Source organism: Lissotriton helveticus, chromosome 11 (assembly GCF_964261635.1).
Source record: "Lissotriton helveticus chromosome 11, aLisHel1.1, whole genome shotgun sequence".
Lineage (NCBI taxonomy): Eukaryota > Metazoa > Chordata > Amphibia > Caudata > Salamandridae > Lissotriton > Lissotriton helveticus.
In genome coordinates, this window is record NC_136072.1 from 1,025,731,933 (window position 1) to 1,025,754,727 (window position 22,795).

At 44.7% G+C, this 22,795-nt stretch overlaps 1 protein-coding gene across 4 annotated transcripts in view; it reads left to right on the forward strand.

The window, feature by feature from the left end:
* HECTD4 (HECT domain E3 ubiquitin protein ligase 4) overlaps positions 1-22,795 on the forward strand; it is a 2,216,728-nt gene that overhangs the window by 251,166 nt on the left and 1,942,767 nt on the right. For all 4 annotated transcript variants that reach the window (XM_078667422.1, XM_078667425.1, XM_078667423.1 and 1 more), the window contains exon 10: positions 22,437-22,550. In XM_078667422.1, coding sequence (XP_078523548.1) covers positions 22,437-22,550 — 114 coding nt within the window. The remainder of the gene's footprint in view (positions 1-22,436; positions 22,551-22,795) is intronic.

Below are 22,795 nucleotides of genomic sequence, written 5' to 3' on the forward strand. Positions count from 1 at the left end.
TCTCCATCAATCACTAATTGAGATGCAGAGTGACCTGGCAGCACAAAGGAGGGGGAGGAATTGTGCCGCGGCGCCCCTAGCTTCTAATCACGGCGCACCAGGGCGCTGCGGCGCACACTTTGGGAACCACAGCCATAAGCAAAGGGCCAAGGGCCCGTGGATGGGTTTGATTGCACAGGGCTGGTGTCTCCAACCAGTTGATTACGAGCTACCAGTAGCTCGCAGATACCTTCAGAGTAGCTTGCAGTCTTGAGTTCACTTTAAACTAAGCACAGGGTCGAAATTTCCTTTCAAAGTTAAGGGAAGGCTGTGTTTATTTTACATTCTTATCAGCTTGCAGATAGTAGTGCCTGATAATGAGCAGCTCTCAGACAGTTTTGTGACACAGGCTGGGGCACAGAAGTGAAGAACTAAAGCACTGCAGTATGTAACTCTTAAATAAAAGTCCTTCTTAACTTAGTATTGAAGCAGGAGTACAAACTTACGTTTTTGAATGTTTTTAAATGGGAGAAAATGTAAATGAAGTTAACTCTTAATTTTAATTTACTCAACTCTCATTTTAATTTTTTCCCTTTTCAAAGTGTTGTATTTACAAAGGGCAGGCCTCTTGCTCCCAGGGGCCAGTAGAAACTGTGCCATATTTGTAACTGAAGAATGCAGTCACTTTTTCAGATCGGAGACATTTAAATTGAAGAAACCTATTTCTATGAAACATTGTCTTAATGTCTTTCTCCACTTTCAAGTGAGACAATTGCATCTTAATATTGTGCAAAGCATGTTTCTTCACTTGGAATTCCTCCTATTTAAACAAATGGCTGCATTTTCTGATATAAATATAGCACTGTGTCTACAGGCACACTGGGAGAAAGCTGCCTTGTGTTTATCAATGTGACATTTGGAAATGGAAAAAAATGTAAATGTTTAGATTTGTAGAATCTATCCATATCCATATCCATACTAATATTATAAAGAGAGAGCCCAAACCTTTGAGGCGGGTAATCTCAGTAACCACAGCACCAATCACAACACCCAATACAGCGTTGGAAAGGGCAGTTGCAGCAGAAGGACATAGGCTATCCAAACGGCCACCATATATATATATATTTTTTATTTTTGCAGAGTTTTATTTTATTTATTTATTTATTTAAAGGGTTTTATATAGCGCTGGCTGGACCCAGGAGTATCAGAGCGCTTTACAACATATTGAAGACAACAGAGTTTCAAACTGAGTAATAATACAAAAAGGAAATGAGGCAAGGCATTTAGCAAAAATTGGGGATAAAATACAAAAATAATTAAACAAACGACAAATACAGATTTAGGTAGGTGGAAGTGGATGAGAAAGGCGAATTGCATAGTAACAGCAGAGTATTCAAACTGAGTAATAATATAAAAAGGTAATGAGGCAAGGCATTTAGTAAAATTTGGGGATAAAATACAAAAATAGTTGAACAAAAGACAAATACAGATTTAGGTAGGTGGAAATGGATGAGAAAAGCGAATTGCATAGTAACAACAGAGTATTCAAACTGAGTATTAAATACAAAGAGGTAATGAGGCAAGGCATTTAGCAAAATTTGGGGATAAAATACAAAAAAAGTTAAACAAAAGACAAATACAGATTAAGGTAGGTGGAAATGGATAAGAAAAGCGAATTGCATAGTATGGGCGGATAGGGGGGTGAGGGGGAGAGAAGGCAGTATAGTGAAAAGTGGTTTGGAGAGGTGATTGATGGAGGGTGGGTAAGTTAGAGAAAAAGGAAAAATAAAGGGTAAAAGAAGATAACTGGGAAGAGAGAAACAAACGAAGAGCATGGTGGTGGATAATGACCTTGTCTGAAGAAGGAATCAAGAGTTAAAAAACAATGAAGCAATAAATTAAGTACCCCAGTATTTGTTGAGAAGGAGCAGCTTGAGGTCTTTTTTGAAGCAGTCATAGGAGGGGTTGCAACGTAAGTCTTTGGGAAGGGCATTCCAGATGGACGGCGCATTGCGAGAGAAAGAGAGAGATTGCGTTGATTTCTTATTGAGTAAAGGAGGGACCAGTACAAGTGCGTTAGTGCTCCTCAAAGTTCTAGAGCAACCTGATTTTGAAGAGTTTTATATAGCGCGAACTTGACCCGAACTGAATCAGGTATCAGAGCGTTACATAGCACCAGTTACGTTACATGAGGACACACATTCATTTTTGTTAGGCACGGGGAGATTAAGTGATTTGCCCAGAATCACAGGATGTTTGGCTTCGTTACCAAGACTCGAACCCAGATCCCCAGGTCCAAGGTCGAGCGCCTTAGCCGTTAGGCCAACTCCTCTATACATTTAAAAGGTAAATAAAACGTGCCAGCAAAGTAGTCCATTGTGGGCGTGTCTGCATTGTGCTGTGGGCGTGGACTGGGGGCGTGACTAATGCTGGGGGCGTGTGGTACGGCCATCACATCGTGGACTGTAGGCGTGCACTGGGGGCGTGACAAACGCTGGGGGCGTGACAAACGCTGGGGGCGTGTGTCCGCCCTTCATGCCATGTGAGTCATACATACAAGCGCCAATTACGTTGCTGCGCAGCATCAAAGGGCACGCTGGGGGCGTGAGAAATGCTTGTGGCGTGTGTCCGGCCTTCATGCCATGTGAACGCAATTGCGCCGCATCAAGGGGCACGCTGGGGGCATGAGAATCGCTGGGGGCGTGTGCTACGTTCCGCCCTTCATGCTATGTGGGTCGTACATTAATCAGAAGATTGTCTGCTGTGGCCGTGTGCTGGGGGTGTGACAAACGCGTTCACCTGGAGGCCTGGTAAGTAACGTTACTGCAGCCTCTCCTGCGTGCTGTTACTGAAATTACACGCGCCTGCTACCATCAACCAGGGCTCTAGCCGGGCTCAGACGGCAGATCAGTACACTAATTACACGCGTCTGATAACATCAACCAGGGCTGCAGCTGGGCCTCAAGCGGGGGAACATGCGCCTGCTAACATCAAACAGGCCTGCATCTGGGCCTCAAGCGGGGGAACACGCAAATGAGCGTGTCTGCTGGAAGGGGTAGGTGCGGAAGCACGAGCATTCTGCGATAACCTGTTCCTGGATGCTTGCACGACCAGCGCCGCTTAGCCTCAGGCACCTGACTTGTGACAGAGGACACACACATCAGTATCTACCTACGGAGATCCTGGTATGTACCATAGGAACTGATCTAGGGCACTACACCACTAGTGACAAGGATATCAATGTATACTTCTGCGTTTGTGTGCCCACTCTCAGATTTCCTAGTTCATATTTAATCAGATGTGCACTTCAACTTGGGTCCTGAAGAAACGCCACTGATCTGTCTGACACACAGGCGTGAAACATGTCGACCTTTTGACCAGTCACATCGGCACATAGAAGCCTCACGTGACACACTAACCTGTTAGTTTTTTACTCTACCAAGGACACCATGTAAATAAAAGTACCCCAGCCTGGATGCCCTTAGGTATTTTTAACTCACTAGCACGCACTTCTTCACTTAAAAAGAAACCCTCCCATCATCAATCTCCGTCCCCACACCTGCATACACTATACAGCATTTTCTCTTTAAAAGATCTCCGCCAAAGAGACCCTTCGGGGGCCCGTCAGACATTGCAGCGCTGGTCTGACGAGGAGCACAAAAAAGCCCGATGATGAAGCATGACATCCTTCGGGGTGTGTGAGGGCGAAAGAGAGGGAAGATTTGACCTTCCCCTTCGGAAGTGTATCCTTGAAACCGGGGAATAGTATCTACTTCTTTTCACCTTTTTTTGCTCCTCTGCTCTACCCTCTATCTCTTCTCTTCCTGTATCTGTCCTGCGGGCGACATACACGCGCCCACTTGTCACGGAACTTTGTCCTATTTTTGGTACAACGTAATGTGATGACATTCATGGGTTTTGAGGATTGAAGTGATGATACAATGACATTACTAAGTTCAGAGAATGATGTTCTGTGCTTGAGGCAATAACAATGTGTAGGAAGTGGCTTGTGTAACGAATTCAAAGGCAAGTGCTACAAGCCCACTGGCAACAGTTGTTGCAAATAAGCAGAACGATAGAGCCGCTGAAGGCCACACCTTGGAGGGAGGGAAGCTGTATGGGTACCAGCTGAAACCCAGCTGGATTTTAGAACTAAGAACACCTAGGTACTCTGATGAGGAATTGAATCGTGACGCTGGTTTGATATCAATATTGTGCCTCTTGCTAAGCAGCAAATTTAGAAACAGTACTCGTCTTCTCTAACCACCCATTCTCTTGTCATGTAATACCTCTACTAATTGTACTTATTGCCATATACCCAATAACTGCACCCTACAAAATTATAAAAATACCCTATAGTGTGTTGCTTTCTAGTTTAATAAGTTGTGTGTAGGACCGACAAGGCATACTCTCCATAAATAGAGGTGAAACATCCGCACCAGATTTTGTACTGCTCTCTCTCACCTTTACCTCAGCATGCAGCCGTTGCTTGTTGGGAATAAAATCAGCAATGAGTTACTTTACAAATATTTGTTCTGCTTTTAGTATTCAGTTAAAGCGTGTTCAACCTAGTCCGGTAGTGCATTTGGGAAATCAAAGCCTGGGAATTAAAAATGTTGTAATGCGTTGCATTTACGGGTTTAAAATCACTAGTCGATTATCTAAATTTACATGTGTGCACACTGATAAGATGATGAGTGAATCGAAACTATTTCCGACTTAATGTTGAAAGAAAATAATTTCAGATTTTCTGGATGTAAAAGCTTGATCAAACTCTCCAATCAGTCGCTGAGCTTAACAATGACCAAGTTAACTTTTTATGCCTGACTCACCCTACAACATTTGATGTATTTTTGTATTCAAACTTTAAAATACAGTGAGTTTATTGGAAGATGTTGAAACATTTTCTGGATCAAAATTCTAGAAGCCCTGTAGGCTTTCTGGAGCCCCTGACAATAAGGACTTTGTCAATGAACCAAACGAGACAGAAAACCAGTTTGACTGCAACCACCCCACAACCTACTGAGCAATATCTCAGTAAGATGCCTCTCGGGTAGCGAGCAATTCTGTGAGTTATCACAGGGATGGATAGTGGAACCAAAACCCTCTTTCATGATAAGGCAGAAATCCTTACCTAGTGTACCCAATATGAATAGTTTCTGTAATGAAACCAAACTAAATAGTAGCTGCAACAAGCAAGATGCAGAACAGGACTATGGCAACATATTGGTTAATGCATGAAGCTTTCTTTATGCTAATACTTACACTCCCACCCTCTCTTCTTTAGTTAACTAAACTGATCTTAGCACCAAACAAGTCTCATTGGAGTTTCAAACTTGGATCACACCCAAATACCTGATTTGAACAAAGAGGCTAATGTTTAATGGAATAGCATTGTCTGCTATTCTCATCTGCGCTGGCATGGAGACTATTTATTTATTTATTTATTTATTTATTTATTTATGTCATTTCTAAAGCGCGCTGCAACCCTACGGGCATCCTGGCGCTGTGAAAGTGCAACTAAAGAACTGAACAACAGAGAGCAAGTGAGTGGAAACTCTCTACGGAAGTTTGATTTTGGGGAATAGCCAAGTCTTTATCCTTTTGCGGAAAAGCATCAGTTCGTTGGTTTTCCTGATTGCCATGGGAAGACTATTCCAGAGATGAGCTGCAGCTATGCTGAAGGCTCTGCCACCATGAGTAGCTTTCCTGATCCTAGGTATACTAAGGAGATTAGTGGATGAGGAACGGAGGGTCCGTGTGGGTTCATACCACTTGAATTTGTCCTGAAGAGGTTTGGGACCCAAACCATGTGCTGCCTTAAAAACGGTGCACAGGGATTTGAACCGGATCCTCTGATGAACGGGCAACCAGTGCAGCTCAGCTAGAGCAAGGGAGGTGGAGGACCGGCGTCCTCGAGAAAGCACCATCTTCGCAGCTGCCGCCTGGATACTCTGGAGTCTGGAAATCAGATAGGCAGGAAATTCCAGTAACAGAGCGTTGCAGTAATCCAGGCGGCTGAGGATGGTGCTCCTGACCACGGTTGCTCTGGTGTGTGCTGGAAGTAAGGGCAGCAGCCTTCGGAGGCCCCGCATTAGGGCGAAGCAGCTGCTCACCTGTCTGTTGACGTTGGTCTCCAGACTCAAGTTGTCATTGAGGCTGACCCCCAGATTCCGCACCGTTTTTACTGGTGCCAATGGCTCACCTGAGTCTAGAGGCCAAAAGCCAACAGGCAGGTTTCTGGCTATTCTTCCCACTTTGCATTGCATTATCTCAGTTTTGCTGCTGTTAAACTGTAGTGAGTTTTTTTTTTTAGCCAGGTTGCCATTTTCATTATGCAGGTGTGGAAGGTCTCAAGAGATTCTGCATGGGCACCATCAAGGGAAATCATCAGCTGCGTGTCATCCGCATAGTTGATCACGCTAATTCCTTGAACCTTGATGATGGCCATCAAGGGCTGCATATAGACGTTAAAAAGGATCGGGCTGATCGCAGACCCCTGAGGGACCCCATGTGGGACCATAGCGAACTCAGACTGGTACGGGGGCAATGCCACTGCCTGCCATCTATCTGACAGGTAAGAGCGGAGCCAGTCAAGTGCCGTACCCTCTACTCCAAGGGTTTTCAACCTAGTCAGCAGGATGTCGCGGCTCACCGTGTCGAATGCGGCGGACAGGTCAAGCAGAATCAGAATTGCTGACTCTCCCCTGTCCGCCCTCATTCTTAGGTCATCCAGGACCATCAGTAATGCTGACTCGGTTCCATGGGCTGGTCTGAACCCAAATTGCTCCTCTTCAAGGATGTTATTTGTTTCCAGGAAGAGGGACAAAGACCTACTGACCAGCCGTTCCATGATCTTAACTGGGTACGGCAGGAGTGAAATAGGTCGGTAGTTCTTATGGCAGTTGGGGTCCAGATTAGATTTCTTTAGCAGGGGTGTGACAACTGCCTGTTTCCACTCTCTCGGGATTGAACACATAGCTGACGGAGTACAGGAAAGAATTCAGCCCCAAATTCTTTTACTATTTTGTGGGGTAGAGGATCCAGTGGGGATCCAGATGTTTCATTAAGGGCTAATTGCGTGAACTCTTGTTCTGCGGGGGTATCAAATTTATCCAGGATAGCCCCTGGTATTAGGTGTTCATCCATTTCTTAACTCTTCTTTCCATTCTCCATGCTGCTTTGGTGCTGCACTGTGGAAGAGGGGGCATCCTCCATGCTTTCTATAAGTTTGGAAATTTTTTCCTGAAAGAAGGAGGCCAAACCATCACATAGTTCCTGTGAAGGTTTGATATTGCTGTTGGTGCATACAGGGTGGGACAGATCTTTTACAATTTTAAAGATATCACGTGATTTGTTAGAACTTTTTAGGATAATAGCAGCAAAGTATTCTGCTTTGGCTGTGGCAATCTCTTTCTTATATCGAGTTATTGTCAGCCTCCAGAGTAGTCTATTCTGTTCTTTGTAGCCTCTTCTCCATTGTCTTTCTGCCTTTTTACAGACATTTTTCAGATCTTTCAATGTTTCTGTGTACCAGGGCGCGGAGGGGTTGCCTCTTTTCCTGATTACTTTCAGCGGAGCTATGTAATTAAGTTTCTTGGTTACATGGTCACAGAGTGAGCGATAATTCGCGGTAATGTCGTTCTCTGGTTTAAAGAGGGTCTGCATCTGAAAGAGGTCAGTCTCCTTTTCTTCTTTCCTCTTTAGTAATCCTTTCCAGTCGCGGCTGATAAAAGTTCTAACCTGTGTATTTACTGGACCTATATTGCCCAGGGTGTGGATATCAAACGTTATGAGATAGTGATCTGACCATCCCACTGGTTGGATTTTTCCCATGGCTATAAGATCTTCTTCAGCGAAGATTAGGTCTAGAATGTTTCCTTCCCTGTGTGTGGGAGTATTTACCCATTGTTTTAGTCCTAGGTTAGCGCAGGATTGTATGATGTTATGGTAGGCTGTGTCCAAAATGCCATTGGTCCATAGGTTAAAGTCCCCCAGTACTAGTACTCTGCTATGGGTGAGTGTCCAGTTGTTAATGACAGTGATTAGCTCCTGTTGTTGCGTAGCATTAATGAACCCTGGTGGCCTGTAGCAGATTAGGCCAGTGAGGCAGTGACCTGAGTCGAGTTTAATTGATATCCCAGACAATTCCGCGCAGGAGGTTTTGTCTATGTCCAACAAGGCAAGGTTCAATTCCTCTCTGAAGATGATTCCCGTTCCTCCCCCTCGTTCCTTAGGCCTGGGGTTATGAAGAATCTTGTACCCCTCTGGGCATGCCGGGCCCAGTTCAAGCTCTAAGCCAGCCACCGTCCAAGTTTCTGTTAGAAACAGGATATCCAGGTTACTGGATTCGATCAATAGCTGTATCTCGGTGGCATGTTTGGGAAGAGACCTAACGTTTATTTGCCCACTTCTCAGCTCTTCCTTAGGTCTGCGTCCTTGTACTGGATGCAGTGTCTCGCCAAGTGGAGTATGGCTGTTAGCTGAGGCTTGGTCTACTTTTGCTAATAGATCGATTGGAAGGGGATTTATATGCGGTAGATAGGTTAGACAATTTGGGCAGGGATTATTATCCTTAGATTTCGTGTTAGGTGCTAGTCGTGCGCAGGTTGCCTTACCTGCCAATGGATCGAGCATTATTAGTGTCTCCCTGCTATATCTAAGAACCACCTTGTCTGGAGTAAATTGGCCAGGTGGGGTGGCCCTGAGCCCGGGCCGAGCGCGGACGGGCGCAGACGGGCTTGCCTTTGGAGCGCCGCCGGCGCGCCCGCTGCGCCTGCCCGCTGCGCGGACGTGGCATGGTGTTCTTTTAAGGCAGCCGGAGGTTGCCGAAGACTAGAGCGCTACCCCCAAAATGACCGCCAAACTCGGGCCACAGGAAGTGAGGGTGCACTGGTATTCCGCCTGCCTGAAACTCCCTCCACACAAACAGCACAAGCTGCGGTGGACCGGGGAGGGGCGGCGCGGAATACCGAATAGAGACGAAGGTGAGTAGATTCGGGCAGTGCGTAAAAATACAAGTAGTAAAAACAATTTTGCTTTTTACATCAGCGTTTCAACAAGAAGTCAGGAACAGTGGTTATAATTCATCTTTTTAAGCAGTATATATCAGAATGCTAAAAATAGCCCACCAAGCAGAGGGACAGTGCAAGGCTAACCTATACACTTACTCACTTTCGTAGACATGGTTGGGTGGGGTGGATGAATCCTTAAATGTGGCATGATACCCAAATATTTCCTGTGCAGAAAGCTCTTGTCAACCTGCAACATATTTCTTGTTAACACACACGGCTGAGCATAAGTGCCGCCGGGTATAGGGATCCAAACTCTGAAATTCTCATACCCGCAGTGTGACTCGCAAGAAAATCCCATTGTCCTTCAGATATTTGCTTAAAGCTCATCTCGTTCACATTCCTTTTGAATAAAGTGCCCTCTTCTCTGCTCACTGTAAACCTTTTGTACCAGCCAAGAGCCCTGAAGCAACAAAGTGCTAAAACAAACTATTTAAGTAACATAATAATGTGATAAACTGGACTGCCACACACACACCCACACAACCCCTCCTCCTCCTTTTCCCCACCTCTTCTCTGCTTCTTCTCTTCTTCTCCTCCTCCTTTGTTTCTCCTCCTCCTTCTCCTCCTCCACCTTCTTATTCCCCTCCTTCTTATTACTCTCCTCATTCTTCTTCTCCTTTTTCTTCTCCTCTTTTGCCTTTTTCTTTGCTGCCTTATTTACCTGCTTCTCCTCCTTTTTCTTCTCCTTCTTTTTCTTCTTCCCCTCCTTTTTCTTCTTCCCCTTCTTCCTCTTCTTCCATGCCCATCATATTTAGACTAGAAAAATGTTAAGAGGAGTTATATGTCTGTATCACCTACTGGTAAATCTCCTGCTCCATGATACTACAGCACCCATCCAGGGAGCAAATATTTTGCAAACCAGCATTTGCACAAGCCTCTTGGTGGGAAATACCAATCCACAAGACTTGGGATTTTGCGATATGATTAGACTTACTCAAACTGAATGCTACTGCCTCGTACCTCCACCAGCAGGTCTAGAGTACTCATGATCAGAATTCCTGAGTCCCATTTCACAGGAAGCTCAGTAAACTGTGTCTTAAGTCCCTTGCATCTAAAGCTGAGCTTCACTCTCCAAGCTCTCTGAACGCTGGTACTGGTAAAACACTGTGACCGCAGCATTAGTTTCCCTTTCTACCTACATTATCTACTCGCTTTACTCGCATGTCTCCAGCGGCACCTGAGAAGATTCAGGATCAAACCTGGCTCATATATTCTTTGATGAACTAACATTTTACATAGAATTTTGTTAGTTATACAACACATACAGTATGTGAAAGTGACATTAATTGCTTACAACATGGATTCATCAGCAATGATTTTACAGTACATTGATGTGTCATCACAGGTTATAATCGCAGAACATACATTGATCAGCAATGCATACATAGTGGAGAGATGAACAGATGGCATCATTAGGAAAATGTGTAAACATTGATATGCCACAGATCAATGGGAGTATTTTCATCATACCTTATTGGCCTTTCTAAGCCAGTAATCTGCCCCAGGTTTGTATAGTGTGAGGAGAACCCTTGGGCCATGAGCTCCATATCTAAGGTTTCGTCCCATCATAACGGTTCCCCATAGGACCGTCTCTGGCACCCATGATCCAGTCATCTCATTCTATTGGGTTTGTGTTCAATGGGTTTGTGCTTTGTTTTTGATTGATGTTCCTGAGGGGATAGGTCTTGGGCGGGAGGAGCATGGTAGGACGGTGGCTTATACATCTACTCTATCAATCCCATACAGTAGATCTTGCATCCTGTCTTTTACTGTAGGTGTGAGCTATGGCCTTGGCTAATAGCTACCCTGTGCCGCCAGATACCTCCTAATAGATGGTGGCAGGAATTTGTATACAAGGCCTAGGAGAGCAAACAGCCGGCAAGGGATCTGAGAACATTACAGACTTGATGCCAATAGTTTGCCAGCTTAGTAAGATTTTTAAATCCAGCCTCTGTGTAATGATATTAGGAAAACTCTGGATCGAGGACCAGGTTGGAGGACATTAGATTAAGTGGGGTATAATAAAACCAATGGAGGAATTTGTAAAGCAGCATTCTTTTTGCTATTGAGGGAGATCGCTTTAATTTGTGCGCAGCAGTATGCCCATTGTTTTATGCGTCAGTGGAACATCTAGGTCTGTCATGTTGGCTGGTGCTCATCTCTGCGTCCCTAGGTGAGTTGGCTATTGAGTTCTACATTGAGCCGGGTTTTTGTGTAGTTGTCACAATCTAAAATGTAGGAAACCATCTTGTGTGCATGTATTTCCCAAGTCCTAGAATTGTGTGAGTGTTAAGTAGGGACACATGTCGTCAGTCCCAACCTTGTTAAATTGGTGGACCTTTTTGTTCCAGCATAAATATAAGGCAGGTTGTTTATGAGCAGCTCTTGGGTGCATGTAATGTATGTAGTCTGTGCTAAGTCGGTTCTGTAGGATGACATGATCCTGGGCAACCCCTTGAATGTGATATTAGGGACCATGTGGCCAGTATGCATGAGCCCAGCCCCGATCCCCAAAACCGAAATAAAGAGTCTGGGCATCTGGGGCCCCGATTGCAGTAATCACTAAACTGCAAACAGTCCAGAACAGTGCAGCTAGACTACTGTTGGGAACACCGAACTGCGTCTCAGCCAAAACTGCCCTTCGCTCCCTTCACTGGTTGCCAGTGAAAGAAAGCGTTCGCTTTAAAGCCCTCTGTATTGTCCACAAGTCCCTGCAGGGGAACGGGCTACCACTAATCTCGACCATGGTCCGCCCCTACAAAGCGAGTAAGATACTCCGCTCGGACGAACTCTACTTAGTTGAAGTCCCTAGAATTAAGAGGTCCAGAAGCAGCGGTAGTCTTTTCCCTTAATGCAGCCAAACTCTGGAATGCACTTACCTCTTCCCCTCCATAGGGAACTCAGCCACCTTCTTTCCGAAAACAACTGAAAACACTTTTGTTTTACCTTGAAAGTGACCCCCGTCTCAGATTACTAGTCATGCTTAGCGCTGGGAGGTAGCCATGCGCGATACAAATGTCCCTTTCATTTCATTTCATGGGATTACCCATGATTGTGGGCATTATCCTGGGCACGGAGAGATCAGGTAGGCCTCGAGTGCCAGATGGGGCGGGGCCTTGGGGGAATTGGATTTCACCAATCATATGAAAGTGTGTCGGCGCTACCCTGATGCACTGCTCTGAATCTGGTGTCGGGAACCCTGCCTTTCCATATTGCAACGTCATCGCTTCCTGTTGTAGTTGCTGTTGCTTTCCTGCCCGAGCCAGATTGATTAGCAGGATTTGCAGTTTTATAAAGTGTCCAGGGTGTGCAGGGGTAGTATTTGTGAAAAGATCTAGTAATTGCGGGAGACCAACCATTGTAATGAGCCACCCTTCTTGCCAGTGTCAGTACCAGCGTTATCAAGCACTCGGCTGTGACCTGCAGGTTGCGCACGCACCGTCGTGCCTTAATTACCTTGCACCGTCACTCTGTGTATTTTCATGCCCAAATATGTGGCCGATTCTTTTTGCCATCTTGAGAGTATTCTAGCGTCGGTCTTGTACTGTTTTTGTATGAGGTGAAACTTCTCGGACTAGATGGAGTTCGTTTTCAAACTTGAAAGAGCAATTTATCGGAGAATCTCTCTAATGATGGAGTGAGGGTTTGGTGAGAACGTGGCTAGCGTAGGGCCCCCGCGCGTGAGCAAGTGGTCAAATATCATTATGCGGTGATGAACGTCTGCTGATTTGAACTCTTACTTGATGTTGTCTGTAGGGATCAGATCCACTTCATTATTTCTTCTCTTCCCAAGCTGCCGAGAAACGGTGAGCATTGCCGAGAAAATGAGATGCCTTCTGTGCATCCAGAAACACCTCTGTGGCTGCAAGGTTAGGTGCTGCCTGGTGCAGTGAGGCTCATGTGGTCAGTAAGTGATGTGTCGTGCACCGAACAGAAATAAAGCGACTCTCAGTATGTATGACAGAAGTCTTTTGGCTATATGACCCTGGCTGGCAGCTTCCTATCTGTGTTGATTAGTGAGAATGGTCTATATGAAGTCTGCTTCTCAGACGTAGTAAGGTGGTAATAACTGCTTTGCTCAAGGACGCAGAAAGTATCCCTCCATGCCTGCTGATTTGAACAATTTCCGGTGATACAGAGCTATCGCAGCACTCTGTATTTCTTATAAACTCCTGTTATGATGCGGTTGTTGCCCACTCAGTGCCCATTCCTCCTTACCCCCAAGATGGGGATTGGGCCAGATATACTAAATATTGGTTACAATTTTCAGCCAGTAGTTTTTCAACCTGTGTAGAATTTTAACAGACCTATGTATTAATACGTCGATTATTAAAATTAGAAATCTGAAAGAAACAGTGATAGATTCCTTATCTTAGAATGGCAAGTCGTGCCCGAATGCTGGGCCATGGCGCCGAAGACTTTGCAGGAGTGGTCCCGAAAGTTGCTGGAAGTCCGGCAGTCGGCTCCGCGCCGCTCAAGGTACCGGTCCCGTGGGATGTCGAGGGGCCGGACTTGCAGCTGTCACCCTCGTTCCATTTTCAAAGGCGAAGAGGTTCCATAGTGCGGACCCCTTCTTTTGCGAATACCCTACCACCCCAGCTCAGATTCTGTAAATATTCAATATTTTGCAACTGTATTTCAGCCACAAAACAAACAAAAACTAACAAAAATGAATGTGTGTCCTCATGTAACGTAAGTGGTGCAATGTAAAGCGCTCTGATACCCGATTCGGGTCAAGTTCACGCTATATAAAAAAAGAAACCTCTGGAAAAACATTGATACATGTTATTCTGATTTTGTATTTGGGGAAAAAGCCTATAACATGCCCCTTTCAAATACTGAATCGGTATGGGGGTCGCAATCCCAATTTAAGAGTCAGCAAAAGTTTACTGACTCCAAAAAGTGAGATTGATACATTACAAAAGCATTTTTGTTTGCAGCAATAAAAGTACTTTATATATCTGGCCCATAATGTTAGTATTTCATCTACAGTTAGTGGATGTTACAGGCGATCTGTGAAGTAGTTGAAAATGGAGTCCAGAGGGATGTCCACTTGAGATGTATATAAATTATGTGTAATACTCAGTACATTTGTCTGGGCTCAAGACATATCACTATATCTCGGCCCATTGACAGCTTCGAATTCTAATATGTCTAGTGAAACTTTGTATGTTTTCAGTAGCCTAGCAAATGTCCAGCCTGGGCAGTCTCCTTCCCCATTGCATCTTCCTGAGTTGTATTTAGACATGAATTTAATTTCAGTATTCAAAGTTTCTCTAAATCTCTGATAGTGTTTACTTAAAGCAGATAGCGTTTTTGGTTTGTGTGAGCAGGAACTCTTCCTTTCTAGATAGCCAATGCATCACTCTAATTTTGGCAGGGTGGCCCTTGGTGATTTTAGCACCCTGGCCTGCTTTGGTAAAACATATGCCTCGCATGAAGACCTTGAATGTCTCCCAGACTGTAAAAGTGCTGGGTAGTGAGTCCAGGCTAAATTTAAAATATTCTATTATTGTTTATGGAACCTCATCTCTAAAGACTGCATCTTGTACGCCCTCTGATGGAAATGTCTGTTTTTGTATATACCTGATCCCTTTGGTGGTTGAAGAGTCAAGACTATATCAAGGAATGGTCTGAGGAGGAGTTAGTTCACAACTTTTGATACCAAGGTTTACACTTGTATTGTGACCAACAATATTCGATGTGAGACTCCACTTTATGCATTGAGGATTTGATGGAGACATTTCACTGCAGATTCCTTACCGTTGAATTTCCCAGGCATCAGGCTGAATCTGTAAGACTTTTACTCGAGCAATACCCTTACGTGCCGGGTAGGTGCAGTTGGTTGGCTCCGCATGACGTTGGCGTTGTCTGCACAGGAAGTGATATCCGCGTCACCTATATAGGTGCCACCTCAGCAGTTCTTTTCTTTCCCCGCTGGCTAGCACAGACCGTGAAGAGAGCAACCCTCTGTCACTTTTTTACAGGCATTTTTTGACATATTATTGATGATCTTTGGGGTGTAGGTGTTTCCAAACATGTCGAAGGAGACCTCTGGATTCAAACCATGCGGCGCCTGCCGTTGTGCCATTTCCGTGATGAATCCACACTTAATGTGTCTCTGGTGGTTGGTTCGCCACCACGACTGGAAGTCGTGCTCTGACTGCCGGGCCATGGCTCTGAAAGCTTTGAGGGAGTGGTCACTTAAGCTGCTTGGGGCCCGGCGCTCGGCACCACGCTGTTCGCCTTGGATGTCTTGTTCTCTGTCCAGGTCAAGAGGAAGGTCCGGGCACCGCTCTGGAAGTCTGAAGTCCTCTGGTCGGTCAGGTAAGAGGCATAAGGAACACAAAGTGTGCTATAACCTCTTCCCATCCATCGAGCAATGTGACGGAGGAGTCTCAAAGCTCTAGGCCTCATTCTGCACAACTTGCGCCTGGGTCTGCCCTGCGCTTCCCTGCCTTTCCCGGAGCCAAGACGACCCCTGCCCACCTTAAAGAATTTAATGATGCCATGTGCCTCATATTTGGGCAACCTGACCCTCCCAGTGCGAATGCGACCTTCCCCAGCACCGACCCCGTGCCGAGACTCCCAGCGCTCCCCAGCTACGCCAGCCCCATTCTTATCCCAGGCAACCCGGAGTCTGATCGTTGCCTCCCGTCGCCGATTCCAGAGCCGAAGGCATACTTGGGTCTTAGATCAGTTCCTCAGTCTTATTTTGAAGGGCTAGGTATGGAGAAAGATTGGGAGGGTTTGGTGGTCCATTTATAAGACCAGCCTGAGCATGACTGGTGTGAGGAATTTGGTGAGCCTAGTGGACTGGATACCTCTCCAGATTCTTGCCTGCTTTCGCTCCCTTCCGTGGTTACGGAGGAGGGAGCTTCATATGCTATGGTGGTGAGAAGGGCAGCTGATGTCCTGGACCTTCAGCTCCCTTCAATAGATATTAAGACGAACACCTTGACAGAGGTCCTGCTGCCAGCCAGGTGTTTCCTCCTTAGAACCCCTCCTGCTTTTCAGCGAGGCCTTGACAGATGTCCTTATAGAAACTTGGTCTAACCCCAGCACAGGGGGGCTCCTGTGATTAGGACAATTGCCCACCGCCATCGCCCTGCACCAGCAATTCCTCACCAACCGCCCTACCCCAGAGAGCTTGGTGGTCTAAGCCTCTACCTTACAAGGCGTGTTTGCCTTCTGCACCCCCTGGACAGGGAATCCAAGAGGCTGGATGGTTGGGGCAAAAATATATTTTCTTCTGCCAGCCTTGCTTTGCGGTCAGTGAACACCACATGCCTATTGGGCCGCTACGCCCACTCGTTGTGGGAAACGCTTACGCAAGTGTTGCTGCAGATTACGGAGGAAGCCTGGGCCATTCTCTCCCAAGTGGTATCAGACAAAAGAGATGCAGCAAAGTTCAGCATTCATTGTGGTCTGGACACGACAGACTAGTGATGTCATCGACAGTGGTTGAGAACTTCTGGCTTTTCTTGGGATGTCCTGGCTTCCCTTATGGACATGACCTTTGATAGCAGCTGTCTCCTTGGAGAGAAGGCAGACATGGCCTTGGAGCGCTCTAAAGATTTGCGGGCTATGGCCATGTACTTGGGTCTCTCAGTGGCCACCTGTCCCAGTCTGCCTTTTGCCCCTTTCGTGGCCATGGAAGGGGCTTTCAGCGGCGCCAGTCATATCCCAGTCACAGGACAGCGCAAATTCAGCAACCTCTGCACTGCCGTGGGTGCAGCTTTTTTCAAGTCTGTGGGTCAGGCGGCCAGAGGTCCGGTCAGTCCAATCCTCCCCCTGCAGCATCCAAACCTTCCTAGTCTGGCCCTTCAAGATCATTGGCGGCCAGTTGGTGGCAGAATCAGCCATCACCTCCATCATTGGCAAAACATCATGTCGGATAGGTGGTACCCCTCCCTCCATGCCTCTATCCTACAACTGTCAATACATCTAACAATTGGTTCAAGAGAAGAAACAATGTGAAATTGAACACAGCAAACTGAAATTTTCAAACCTTACCAAATAGAGGAAGAAAGGGAAAAGTGCAGGGGAAGGGGTGGGGGGTTGAGGAGCGGGGATGGAGAAGGAAAAAGAAAGGAGAAAAAGGAGTAAATAATGTTAATTCAGAAGAAGCCCTAAAATTGTACAAATTTATCAAAAATTGTTTAATATTTATTACATAAAATCGAAAACAGATATGCTCAAGACAAAGTGCTGGTATACAAAACAACATATTACAAAACCAGACAAGCGGCAACCAACAAAATTACATGTTACAAGAAAAGGAACAACATAAACATAAATAATGTGTCCTTATGTATTTTAGGTCACACAAGCGTCGACGGCGTTTCGACCGCTGTATCACTGCACGGTCATCTTCAGGACTCAAAGATTTCTTGAGCAGTACCAGTCTATATAATATAAAAAGAAGTGAAGTATTTGTAATTAAAATTACCCTAGCAGGGGTAGGCTTCTTCGAAAGAAAAGGGCTTCCAGAAAAAAGAACTAAAGAGAATAGCCACGTGATCCAATTGACCAAAGGGGAAAAAAGAAATCCCTAAAGTAAAAAAGCAGCACACCCTATGTGCCATAGAACAGAGAAATCCATCACCAGTGTGCAAAAACAATCCAAACCATCACTTTGTATAAAACCACAATGGATAGATTCCCCGTTGACAGGGGGGTCAGGCAGGGCTGTGTGCTTGCACCGACCCTGTTCTGCCTCTTTGTCAACGGGGTAATCGCCCATCTGAACGGTACGGAACATACTGACGCCCCAAAATTGAACGGCAGCAGGGTTCCTGCAATTATGTTTGCAGATGATACCCTGCTGCTGTCTAAAACCCCAATGGGGATTCAGCGGATTCTCGACTCTTTTGTGGCTTTTTGTACAGATAGGGGCCTAGAAATCAATGCCGCAAAAACTAAATTTATGGTCTTGAATCCAAGTCAAAAACTGCGCCCGAATCCATTACTGGGAGCGTCACGGTTGGAGAGAGTCTCTACCTTCGAATATCTAGGCGTGACCCTCAATGAGACTATGTCTTGGGGGCCACACCAGACTAGGGCCAACCTTAAATTAGTGCAGACTACTGGGGGCATTGCACGAATGTTGAAAAATTCGACACATCGGCCGTTGGGACCGCTCATTCAGATCTATAAGGCACAGGCTAGGGTCGCTACTATGTATGGGGCGGCACTGTGGTGGACATACACCAACTCGTAGTCTGTCGGTAACTGAGAACAACTTTATTAGACAGATAGTTGCACTTCCGCCCAGCACCCCGCTCCTTCCCCTGAGGCTAGATCTGGGACTGAGACCAGTAGCTGATGAAATAGGTCTTAGACCCATAGTCTTCTGGCGAAGACTGTGGAGCAGTGAAGAACTCTCTGCTTATAGGGCGGAACTAAGGGAGCTCTTAACTCATCCGAAAGCGTTACAGATCCCTTGGGTAAAATATATCCAAAAATCATGCACGACATTGGGGCTCCCAGATCTTTGGTCAGACCCTGCTGACGCCTCATTAAACATCTCACGCAGAACCTTGGTCAATGTTTATCACGCCCAGAAATTATCCATTGCCATGGATCGCCAGCGGGAGGGATCACTAACATCTGTATTTATCCTTAGCAAGGACTCATACAGGTTGGAAAGGGTTCTGGACGCCATGTCACCCGTGCTGGCCAGGAAGCTCTTCCTCCAATGGAGATACGGCATATTGCCCTTGCGATCTTTTACCAGCTCCTGGACAAACCCGCCCTCCTCTAGGCAGTGTCCGACATGCTCTTATGCTGAGGAAAGTGACTTACATGTAGTCCTGTTTTGCCCGACCTACATGAAAGCTAGGAAATATTGGCTTCTCCCACTCATTAGAAACCTTGGTTGTAGGGAGTATCTCCCGATGTACAGAATTTTAAAAACCGATGTTTCGAGTTTAATGGTGTTTGCATTGGCAAATTTTTTACTAACGTCTGGCATATCCGTACTAGTATTTTGAAGTCCCAGCCCCAGATTTAATTCTATAGTCCTTTCCAAATGTAACCTTTGTAGTTTTAACTTCTTGAAATGATTGATTTTATAGTGTATAAATATGCATTGTTGATACCTGTGGTGATTTTATTATGGTGCATATGTTTTATGTTGTTGTATATCTTTGATGGCCATGTGGCCGAAATAAAGATTAAATAAATAAATAAATAAATAAATAAAACCACAATGGGACCAATCTTCTATTGGAGGTCATCCACAGTAATTCATAGGGAAAACTGCAACAATCAAAACGTTATATCAACATCCATATTTCACTTTATTAGTGATCCAAAATTTAAATCACAAACCATCTCAGAAACTTACATTCACAAGTATCACTTCCTTAAGTCAGTGTTTGGTGGACAAGAATTCAAAATGTCCACCGTTTCAGGGAGTAAGAATTCAAGGATCCACTGTACCTTCCGCCCTTTTAATCAGCTGGTAAAAAAAGAGATAACACATTCCTTCAGACCGACACCGGAATTGCAGAGGGGCAAAGTGAGTCCCCTGGAGCAGTGAAATTACTATCTGATGTTGATGTCGGTATGCAACTTTACTTTGCGGGGCTATTCAGCGGTCTTATATTCCAAGATATTAGATGGATTGATTATGATACCCATCAGCCACTTTTTATCGGCACTATTGGTATAGCACCTGTCATCCATTTTTCTCTCCTCTGCAATACATAGCTTAGCTACTTGTAGGTTTAGTAGCATTGCTGTTATGTACCTATTTGAATACATTGTCACTTATTGGTTACCCTAAATAATCCCTTGCACCTCCCACACCGGACGACCGAAATATAGGTGACAGCTACCCACAATAAAAATAAACCATAAAACTGAAAAGAGAAGAGGTCCAAAGGACACATATCACTTTGTTAATGTAAAAAAGGTACGAAAAAGGGTGGCTGCATTAAAACAAATAAAGTGTACTTAATTGAAAGGTGATTCGTGAAATTGTTTAGTGGTTGAGAAAGTACTGGTCGTAAATGGCAACCACTTCTTAGTACATCTGGCCCTTAGTTTCCAACTCTATCTTTGCTCCTGATACTTTGGATGGGGTAAAAGGGGGAGAAACCGTGTAGGAGCAGTTTTTATACCCATATTTGCTTCTGCAAGGCTGTCTATCCTCACCAACCTTCCCTTTGATTGTGCAGTGATATCATAATCATTTCACTGATTCAGTTATGGTCGAATTCAAAGTGAAATGAGAACAGGCTGACCTATTGAACTGACGACTGCTGCCTCATAGACCCTAGCTTCCAACTCTTTTAGTGTGCCTAGTGGACAGAACGTTAAACAAAAACAAATGGTCTTTTGGGATGCGTGCAATTGCTTAGAACGTTGTAAATCCAAAATTAAATTACTTTTTTTTAGGAGAACATAGGACAATGAGTCCCACAGGAAATTACTTCACACATAGAGAAAGACACACACAGTAAAATATAAGGATCAATAACATATTCTGAATAAGTATTAAAGCCTCAAGGCTGTCACAGTTGCACATATAATTGCGTCAGAAAAACAATGAGTGACTATAGTGAACAAAGTGACATTTAGTGAATAAGTGATATAGACCGTATACTATATACAACACAAATACATGTGAAAATAAATGAGGGGGGAGGAGGAATTTTTGGTGAAAGTTTCGTCCTTTCTCTTTATGCACATGAACTGTAGGATCCGAAAATCAATTAAATCGTGATCATTAGGGCTGTGCGGACATATATGGAAAGTAGACGTTTTGACCATGGAGGTTGCGCAATAGTTAGAGTGCGTCAAAGCAGGTCTTCTTCACGACAATGGGAGGAGGGTGGACAGCCAAATAAGCAGACGTCTCATAGACTGGAATCAGAAATTCGTTTTTTGGGAAATGGATCACGTTTTAGTCAAGGAATCCTCCACAAACCAACAGGTGGGGGGTGGACTGTTTACTCCTTTGGGAGGCAGCTTGAATGCATATCAGAGGCGGTGTAAGCTTTGAAGTTCACCCCTTTGATGTGCCACTTCACTAGCTGTCCTGTCGGAGAGTGAGATGTCACCTCCTTTCCAGCCAGACCTTTGTTTCTGACTCCTAGGAGTGTTCACTCCTTCCTGGCAGAGGTCAGATTCCTGTGTAGGCAGCAGCAGATGCCAGGTCAACCAGATGGGCGACCTCTAAGGTAGCCACCTAGATGCATGTCGCATTAAATCCGATATGAGAATCATGGTAGGTTTGTTTAGACGAGTTGTTTGATATTAAACATGACTATTTTCAGTTGGACCATAATGGAGTTTGTAACCTCGGGGTGCCCGGGTGCCACCTGAACACGTATAGTTGCCCTTAATAGAGAGAGGTTACTATAAGGGACACATAAGCTTGCACTTCTATGTCCACACCTTTAATGTAATCCACCCTGCCTCCTGGTCTCAGGTGATCTACCTTAGGGGTGACTGACATATAGTAAAAATAATACTTTTACCTTGACATACATGGTGAGAGCAAAGTTGAGTTCGAGCAGTTAACACTGCTTCTGCAGTCTGCAATCGCAAGACTGCTGTCATTTGTTTACTTGGATCATTCAGGGTATCAAACACAGTGCTTCAGGCCCTGGTGACCCCTTTAACTCCCATGCCCTGGGTACCCCTGGTACCATTTACCAGAAACTTATAAGGGGCTCAAAGTCCTTATCAATTGAGACTACCAATTCACATGTATCCGATTTAGAGAGAGAGCACTGGCACTAGGGCCTTATTAGCAGGCTCCAGTCCGCTATCAGAGTCATAACCATCAGCATTAGGGCAAAAAGTGTAGGGGTGACCATACAGAAAGGGCAATTTCCTATAGCTATGCACATTAGACTCCTGAACTGGTTTCATGTATAATCTGATTAGAGAACTGAATTATTAGGGCGATTGTAATGTATGTCTTGCACAAATCACTTTACGATCTATTTGTATGGCAGCATATCGCTGCTTATGATATGACTGCTGGTTTTAATATCTGTTTTTACCTGTAATTTTATGTGTATTTTATATAAATGATTGGCATGGTTTTATGTTTTATTTGACAAGTTTTAGAGATTGTATTACTAGGGTGACTGCACTGATTGTCACGCACAACTCACTTTACAACCTTTTATTAAGGCTGCACAATGCTGCTTTCGTCGTATCATTGTGTGTATTTGCACGCAGATTCTTGGATTGTTCTCCTACTTATCAACTTAGTTCTTATCATTCCGTATATGTTACAGAATTCTGTCTAAATTAATTGTATTCTTTTATTGTAATTAACTGAATAAAGGTTTATTGTCTGACTGAATGGCTAGAGCTCATTAAGAGAACTTGAGATAGTGATTGAAATATTTCTTTTAGTTCTAGCCTCTAGTCTGGTGTATAACATTTCTGATGGGCAGTTCTCAAGCCGAGCTGATCTCATTGATGCTGCTGGAAGTTCGCTTGGGCGTGGTGCTTTAATACCAGGAATTGGTAAGATATATTACAATATATGACTACACTGACTGCCTTCAGTTAATATTTTACAATAGCAATTTCCAGACTGCCTTTACCATGTTTCTTTATTCTCTGTACATTTCATGTCCTATTTGTGATTTTGGTTTAAATCTGTATATTTTCATATATATTTTCAAAACTAGTTTTGGGGGCTTTAAAAGGTTTCATTTGTATATCTCTTGTGCAATGGTTTGAGAATTATTCATGCATTCAGATTTGAA